Source organism: Oncorhynchus mykiss, chromosome 29 (assembly GCF_057628025.1).
Source record: "Oncorhynchus mykiss isolate SJ-2025 chromosome 29, ASM5762802v1, whole genome shotgun sequence".
NCBI classification, from domain to species: Eukaryota; Metazoa; Chordata; class Actinopteri; order Salmoniformes; family Salmonidae; genus Oncorhynchus; species Oncorhynchus mykiss.
In genome coordinates this window covers 5880001-5889155 of record NC_143050.1, presented here as the reverse complement: position 1 = coordinate 5889155, position 9155 = coordinate 5880001, and the positions used below count along the sequence as shown (strand labels likewise).

The following is a 9155-nucleotide window of genomic DNA, read 5'->3' as shown; positions in this document are numbered from 1 at the left end:
CACCCTATTCCCTGTATAGTGCACTACTTTAGACCAGAGCCCTATGGCACCCTATTCCCTATATAGTGCACTACATTAGACCAGGGCCCTATGGCACCCTATTCCCTATATAGTGCACTACTTTAGACCAGAGCCCTATGGCACCCTATTCCCTATATAGTGCACTACATTAGACCAGGGCCCTATGGCACCCTATTCCCACAATGTGTTGATGGTCTGCTGCTATGAAGCCAGGCTCATCCCATGTTTAGTGGTCTGACCAGGTTAGTGAGAGAACAGGTTCATCCCATGTTTAGTGGTCTGACCAGGTTAGTGAGAGGCCAGGCTCATCCCATGTTTAGTGGTCTGACCAGGTTAGTGAGAGAACAGGCTCATCCCATGTTTAGTGGTCTGACCAGGTTAGTGAGAGAACAGGCTCATCCCATGTTTAGTGGTCTGACCAGGTTAGTGAGAGAACAGGCTCATCCCATGTTTAGTGGTCTGACCAGGTTAGTGAGAGGCCAGGCTCATCCCATGTTTTTAAATGTAACCTTTATTTTAACAAGGCAAGTCAGTTAAGAACAAATTCTTATTTACAATGACGGTCTACCGGGGAACAGTGAGTTAACTGCCTTGTTCAGGGGAACAGGGGGTTAACTGCCTTGTTCAGGGGAACAGTGGGTTAACTGCCTTGTTCAGGGGAACAGTGGGTTAACTGCCTTGTTCAGGGGCAGAACAACAGATTTTTTTTACCTTGTCAGCTCGGGGATTTGACCTTTTGGTTACTGGCCCATCGCTCTAACCACTAGGCCACCTGCCGCCCGTTTAGTGGGCTGACAGAGTTAGCGCCAGGTGAGCGAGAGGCAGGCAGACAGTTGTTGGTATGGTAGAATTATATCATCAGGCATGCAGCACAGCAGAGTTCACCAAACTATCCCTTATGCTGCTTTCAAGACAACTGGCAACTCTGAAAAAAACCTATGTCAAATCATGACGTCAGTGATCTTCAGGTCGGAAAGTCAATGCTCTAGAAAGATGCCCGAGTTTCTGACTTGGAATTCTAAGTTGGATGACCGTTCAAAACCATTTTTCCCCAATCGGAGCTCGTGAAGAGTTCCCAGTTGATTTGAATGCACTGAATTCAAAAGTCTGAGATTTTACGAGGATCGGAGTTCCCAGTTGATTTGAAAGCGGCATGTGAAGAACAGGAGAGCATCACATTGCTGCTGATCACCCCTGACTCAACACACACTGAACTAAACAACAGGAAAGGTAATACTGGAGAAGACAGTCAGTGTGTCCCAATTGGCACCATATTACCTATATTGTGCCCTCTGAACAGAACCCTCTGAACAGATCTCTCTGAACAGAACCCTCTGAACAGAACCCTCTGAACAGAACCCTCTGGTCAGAACTCTCTGAACAGAACCCTCTGAACAGATCTCTCTGAAACAGAACGCTCTGAACAGAACCCTCTGAACAGAACCCTCTGAACAGAACCCTCTGGTCAGAACTCTCTGAACAGAACCCTCTGAACAGATCTCTCTGAAACAGAACCCTCTGAACAGAACCCTCTGGTCAGAACACTCTGGTCAGAACCCTCTGGTCAAAAGTAGTGCATTACATAGGGAATATGGTGCAATTTGGGACACATCTAGTGTTGCGGTAAAGCTGTGTGCCGTCTGGCCTGCTAGGTTAACAGATGTCCAGGACAGAGCCCAAACAATGGGAGCGTGGAGAGGACACGGAGAGGACACAGAGGGTGGGGTGATGAGAGAAACACATGGACCCTGGATAACCTCGTCTACCTACCCTACCTCCTGGTAAAACACATCTAACGACAGAGCTAGAACTGGAGCACTGAAACCGTTAGAAATAGAATGCATAGATAGAACACACAGTATGTTGATTTTGGAAGCAACCATTTGGGAGCGTGACAGGTCTAATTGAAGTTAAATTATTGTGCTGCTACCTTTAAAAGTAGTTGTGTAAACCCTTTTAACCATTCTACAATCTATGTTCTATGCATTGTATTTCTATGGTATGAAGTTGAACCACTTCTCAGTTTTACAAGTCATCCTACGGAGCGATGACATCACACCATTGACCTTTGTGTTGAGCCGGAAGCACTTCGTACAAAAGACACAAGAGGTGAACAGGAAATGGAATTCTCCATGAATTCCATGGAGAATGTGTGCTGCTGTGTAAGCCAGTTTACTTACACTGAGTCTAGTGTATATGTCACAGGCGGGATCTGAACCCTGGTCTCCAACACGGAAAACCAACGTCTTAAACATTAAGCCAAGAGGACATTCCCTCTTGGACCGGGATGACGTAGATTTTCATCACAAGAGCGTGAGTCCGGTTCACCTCCGCTACACATCAGTTATAACAGTTTACTAACAAGGAGGACAGGTCTGGTTTTGGTGACAAGAGTTTGGAGGGCAGTGACCAATGATCTCTGATCGTCTTTACATCGCTTTGCCGGGATTTTGACAAGATCTACATTCTGACAAGAAAATTAAAAAAAGAGTTTTCCAGATACAATTACAGCATGGTGACAAGTGACCGAGGTTGCCTGCCGTCGACATGGCCAGCAGTTCATGTCCTTCATATAAATAATTATCAAAAACCGCAAAATGTTCCCCACTCACTCACGTCACAAATGTCACGAGTCCACAAAGACATAAGATGGTGGCTCTCTAAAATCTATGACAGGAAAAACACATGGATAATGTGGCTGGCCTACATACACACACATACAAATATACATATATCTAAATAGAATGAAACGATAACCTGGCATTTCAAATCAGAAATTAAAAAAGGTCAATATAAAAATATATAAAAAATACAACCAAAAGAAAACAATGCGTCTTCCGTAGCAACAAAGGAAAACATTCGCCTCAGTTCCTCGTTTCCAATGTACAAAACACTGGCTAGTTTACAATGTATTTTTCAACACACTTGTACTTGGTCCATTGGATCCACAGAAGGGGAAACGTCAGCCATTTTGAAAGCAGCCATTTTGTTTTGTCATGTAAAAGCGGTCCTTTTTGTTTGTGAGACCACCGCAACGGAACACTGAAGTCTTTAACGGAGATCTAGAATGTGACGAGACGGAAGTCAAAGAGAGGAATAGTGGAATCCTTTATCTCTCTGACCAGCCAGCGAGGAGGGACCTGAAAACGACTGAAAATCTACTGTGTCTATGGACTTCATGACAGAGGGCCTTCTTTCCACAGGGAGGGTCAGTCTGCAGCCGATAGGTCAGTTTATCTCTACTAAGGACCTTTGTCTGAAGGGAGGGTCAATCTGCAGCCGATAGGTCCGTTTATCTCTACTAAGGACCTCTGTCTGAAGGGAGGGTCAGTCTGCAGCCGATAGGTCAGTTTATCTCTACTAAGGACCTCTGTCTGAAGGGAGGGTCAGTCTGCAGCCGATAGGTCAGTTTATCTCTACTAAGGACCTCTGTCTGAAGGGAGGGTCAGTCTGCAGCCGATAGGTCAGTTTATCTCCACTGAGGGCCTTCTGTCTGAAGTGAGGGTCAGTCTGCAGCTGCAGGGTTAGATCCAAGTCATGGTTGTTCGAAGCCAAGAGGTTGGGTAATCTCCTAACCCTGTGGCAATTCTCAGAGGCCTGCGTCATGATATACAAGTAGGGGAGGAGATGGCTGGTCTGTTGTCAATGCTAACCTCCACAACCCCACAACATGGTCCACCACTACATAGCGGGATATCTAGGTCTAAGGGCTCATAGGGTGAGAAATAACATCCTGTAGAAAATGATAATCCACATGTCCCTTCAGAAAAGAGGGTGAATGTGACCTATCTCATAATATTAGTGTTTATCTTATTGAGCCTCAATCTTGGCAATCACTCGGTCTTCACTAATACAAAATGTTCCCACAATATATTCCTCTTCCGTTGTGAAGAAATATGGCCTAAAACTAATCTGAGAAACTACATCAGAGAAACATGTCTCTAAAGCCGAAAACACTTCCTTCATCTCCTCATCTGTCCTAGGAGCTGAAATAAGGTTCAGATCTGAGAACCAATCACATTGTCAGATTATTAAAAAAACTACATCAGAGAAATATGTCTCTAAAGCCAAAAACACTTCCTTCAACTTTCTCACGTGTCATAGGAGCTGATATAACATCCAGATCTCAGCACCCTTTACTTTGTCATATGATAAAACATAAATTATAGAAACGTCTCTAAAAAACCTAAAACAACGTCATCCTCAGATCCTCATCTCGTGATCGGGGCTGTGGTCCAGCATGGGATCCCTGGTACTGATCATGGAGGTCGAGGGGCCCTGGGTTACTCCGAAGGGGGAGACGGCGGGAGAGCGGGCGGCGAGGGGGGAGAGAGAGGGGGAGAAGCTGGGGGACATGGCTGCTGAGGAGATGGAGCCCTCGTGGCTGATGGGGGACCGCCGTAGGGTGGCCAGGTGGGGGAAGGTGCGTCCGATGACAGGGACCTTCGGGGGGACGGACTTGGCCCCAGGGTGGGCCACGGCAGTGATGAGGGGCGGTGGGTCGATGCGAGGCTTGGGGTCCGTCTTGGCTTTGGGCTGGAAGGGCTGGCGTGGGTTGGTCTGGTTCTGTGGGGCTGTCTCGTCTTTGAGCCTGGCGATCTCCGTGAAGACGTTGGCTAGTGGTTGGAACTGAGGGCACCAGTTGAGCAGGTAGTCCCAGTTATAACTGCCCCTTAGCTCTTCGTCACTGGCCACTATGGCTGTCAGGGACCCGTCTACAGAGGGCTTCCCGTCCTCTGGGAAGGCATAATCTTTAGGATGGGAGATGTTGAGTCCCCTCCCCACCCCCAGGTACCCTCCTCCCAGCTCGTCTCTGTAGACAGGTAGCTGTCCAGACAGCATGGTCCCGCTGAGACTCCCTCCCAGCTTCTTGCCTTTGAACCAGGTGCTTCCTTCCAGGGCGGCCGGCTCACAGGAGATGTCCGACAGCTGGTCAGCGTCCTGCTGGATGCCAGAGTCCGGCCCGCGGGCTGAGATGTGCTCCTGCATGGACGAGGAGATGGACGCTACGCGGGGGTACTCGTTGATCATCCTGATCTCATCGTCCTCCGCCGCCTCAGCTGAGCCACGCCCGCTGGAGTGGGAGGGGTCAAGGGAACCCCCCCGGGGGTAGGGCCCGGCCCCTGCTCCACCTTGGTCACCGGCGTACCCTGGTAACGTCTGATGATAGATCCTCTCAGATCCTCCAGATTTGGAATCGTCCAGTTTCTGCAGAGTGGTTCCCGAGGCCACGGCACTGTTGTCCTGTCCTTTGTTCTTCCTGCGTCTCTTTGACTTGAGCAAGAAGATGACCACCGCCATGACCACCAGTAGCACGACGACCCCCAGGGACACGGCGATGATGATAATCAGCAGGACGTTGAGGTCTGCCCCCAGGCCGAAGGACGTGTTGGTCACATCGATGGTCAGCTGGGCCGTGGTGACCCGGGACGTGTCCAGAGGACTGTGGGCGTGAACGTCCAGTGTCATGGTCCTGGTCTCCCTTTTGGATCGCCCCCCTAACCCGCTGCTGCTGCTGCGACTAGAAGACCCGTCCATCTTGAGGAAAACCACCCCGGTTGTTTTGTTGACGTCAAAGTACAGGGAGGAGCTTGGGAGCGAGAAGAGGACGATACCGTCTACACCTCCGTCCTCGTCGTTTGCCTGGACCTGTCCGATGCTCTGGCCCCTCTTCGCCCCCTCTGGAACCTCAAAGGAGAACTCTGGGGAGACGAAGAGTGGGTCGTACTCATCCTCACCAGTCACGTACACCTGGACCGTCACCGTGGCCGAGTGGTTACCGGCGTCCATCGCCAGAGCAACAAAATTAAATGAGTTGACCTTCTCAAAGTCAAAAGTCATCTTAGCCCTGACCTCTCCTGAACTCTGGTCCACGGTGAAGGCCTCTCGCCCTGTAACTCCTGACCCTTGACCTTGCTCCACCATGTAGTATCTCAGCTGGCCGTACATCCCAGTGTCGTGGTCTATGGCGTGGAGTATGGTCACGGCTGAGTTGACCGGCTGGTTCTCTCTGATGCTAGCCGTCAGAGTCTCGATGGGGAAGAACGGTCTGTTATCATTAACATCTTTGACCTCTACGCTGATCGGAGTCAGGGCGACGTGACCGTGGCCATCCGAGGCCTGGACGATGACCACGTGGGAGGACTGGTGCTCGCGGTCGAGCTGTCGCTGTAACCGCAGCGCCCCGGTCCACTGGTCGATGGTGAACAGGTCCATCTCATCGCCTGAGCTGATACTGTACTGGACCTCTGCGTTAGGGGCAGAGTCTGGGTCTGGGGGAAAGGGAGAGATGGAGGGAGAGATGGGTGGGGGGAGAAGGACAGAAAGAAAAGCATTTAACACAGTGTCATAATAAAACAAACAGATGTTGGAAGCTGCACAACAAGAATGACATAAAGATACGGAGACATTTCAGAAAAAAAAATGGTCTCCATTATCACCACCCATCTCCTCTCCACCGTTTTAATTTCTGTGTGTGTGTGTGTGTGTGTGTGTGTGTATGTGTGTGTGTGTGTGTGTGTGTGCGCCTATTCCCTCACCTGTGGCAGTGAGTCGTATTATCTCTGTCCCGGCGCCAGCTCCTTCACTCAGTGACACAGCGTACTCCGCCCTGCCAAACGCCGGCGGGTTATCGTTTACATCGCCAACGGTTATCACCGCGGCAACGCTAGAACTCCTCTGTGGAACCCCTCTGTCCGACACCACCACCGTCAGGTTATAGAGGGGCACGGCCTCGAAGTCCAGCACCTCGGCCAATAGGAGCGTCCCTACGGTCTGGAAGCCCCGCCCCTCCAGGAAGCGCACGCTGCTCTCGATCTGGAAGACGTTCCCGGTGTTGCCATTGGCAATGGCGAAGTCGAAGCCGCAGTTGTCCCGAGAGAAATCAGCGTCCATGGCCTCCAGGGTCAGGATGGTCGCCCCGGGGATGGAGTCCTCCAACACCGTCGCCCTGGAAACACAATGATCAGAATAAATCATTTAGATCAGAATAATAAATAATTGGTAACGCTTAACATTAACATATTATATGTTACATTTACATATATAGTATTTATTAGCTTCATGTATCTATAGGGCCGTAAAGGGTTCCCGAGTGGCGCAGCATTCTAAGGCACTGTACCTCAGTGCTAGAGGCGCCACTACAGACCTTGGTTCGATCCCGGGCTATATCACAACTGGCCGTGATCGGGAGTGCCATAGGGCGGCGCACAATTGGCCCAGAGGCGTCCGGGTTAGGGGAGGGTTTGACCGGGGTAGGCCGTCATTGTAAAATAAGAATTTGTTTTTAACTGACCTGCCTGGTTAAATTTATTTTTTAACTATATCTATAGAGTAACTAGCTTCATATATCTATAGAGTAACTAGCTTCATATATCTGTAGAGTAACTAGCTTCATATATCTATAGAGTAACTAGCTTCATATATCTATAGAGTAACTAGCTTTATTTTACTGTAGAGTAACTAGCTTCATATATCTGTAGAGTAACTAGCTTCATATACCTGTAGAGTAACTAGCTTCATATATCTGTAGAGTAACTAGACGCATATATCTATAGAGTAACTAGCTTCCTATACCTGTAGAGTAACTAGCTTCATATATCTATAGAGTAACTAGCTTCATATATCTGTAGAGTAACTAGCGTCATATATCTATAGAGTAACTAGCTTCATATATCTGTAGAGTAACTAGCTTCATATACCTGTAGAGTAACTAGCTTCATATATCTATAGAGTAACTAGCTTCATATATCTATAGAGTAACTCGCTTCATATACCTGTAGAGTAACTAGCTTCATATATCTGTAGAGTAACTAGCTTCATATATCTATAGAGTAACTAGCTTCATATATCTATAGAGTAACTAGCTTCATATATCTATAGAGTAACTAGCTTCATATACCTGTAGAGTAACCAGCTTCATATATCTGTAGAGTAACTAGCTTCTTATATCTATAGAGTAACTAGCTTCATATACCTGTAGAGTAACTAGCTTCATATATCTGTAGAGTAACTAGCTTCAAATATCTATAGAGTAACTAGCTTCATATATCTATAGAGTAACTAGCTTCATATATCTATAGAGTAACTAGCTTCATATACCTGTAGAGTAACTAGCTTCATATATCTGTAGAGTAACTAGCTTCTTATATCTATAGAGTAACTAGCTTCATATATCTATAGAGTAACTAGCTTCATATACCTGTAGAGTAACTAGCTTCATATATCTGTAGAGTAACTAGCTTCATATATCTATAGAGTAACTAGCTTCATAGATATATAGAGTAACTAGCTTCATATACCTGTAGAGTAACTAGCTTCATATATCTGTAGAGTAACTAGCTTCTTATATCTATAGAGTAACTAGCTTCATATATCTATAGAGTAACTAGCTTCATATACCTATAGAGTAACTAGCTTCATATATCTGTAGAGTAACTAGCTTCATATATCTATAGAGTAACTAGCTTCATAGATATATAGAGTAACTAGCTTCATATAACTGTAGAGTAACTAGCTTCATATATCTGTAGAGTAACTAGCTTCATATATCTATAGAGTAACTAGCTTCATAGATATATAGAGTAACTAGCTTCATACAACTGTAGAGTAACTAGCTTCATATAACTGTAGAGTAACTAGACGCATATATCTATAGAGTAACTAGCTTCATATATCTATAGAGTAACTAGCTTCATATACCTGTAGAGTAACTAGCTTCATATATCTATAGAGTAACTAGCTTCATATATCTGTAGAGTAACTAGCTTCCTATATCTGTAGAGTAACTAGACTTATTGTAAACATGTCAGGATATGCTAGATACAGAAACTGCTCAAAGCCAATTCATCTGTGCAGGATCTACCCTTAATCATGACAAAAAATGATGACAGCCACCTATTGGTAGATGACAGGACCTACCTGTACTCTGATTGGTGGAAAACAGGACCTACCTGTACAATCAATTGGTGGAAGACGGGACCTCCCTGTACTCTGATTGGTGGAAGACGGGACCTACCTGTACTTCAATTCGTGGAAGAAGGGAGAGTTGTGTCCTACCTGTACTCTGATTGGTGGAAGACGGGACCTACCTGTACTCTGATTGGTGGAAGATGGGACCTACCTGTACTCTCATT

At 46.8% G+C, this 9155-nt stretch overlaps 1 protein-coding gene across 1 annotated transcript in view; it reads right to left on the bottom strand.

Annotated features, from left to right (window-relative positions):
• Nucleotides 1-514: 514 nt before the first annotated feature.
• Nucleotides 515-9155, bottom strand: part of dchs1b (dachsous cadherin-related 1b) — a 245174-nt gene continuing 236533 nt past the window's right edge. Inside the window, exons 32-33 of the mRNA XM_036967976.2 lie at nucleotides 6561-6970; nucleotides 515-6293 (exon numbers count right to left, since the gene is read on the bottom strand). Of these exons, the coding sequence (XP_036823871.2) occupies nucleotides 4225-6293; nucleotides 6561-6970 (2479 nt within the window). The 3' untranslated portion in view covers nucleotides 515-4224. The remainder of the gene's footprint in view (nucleotides 6294-6560; nucleotides 6971-9155) is intronic.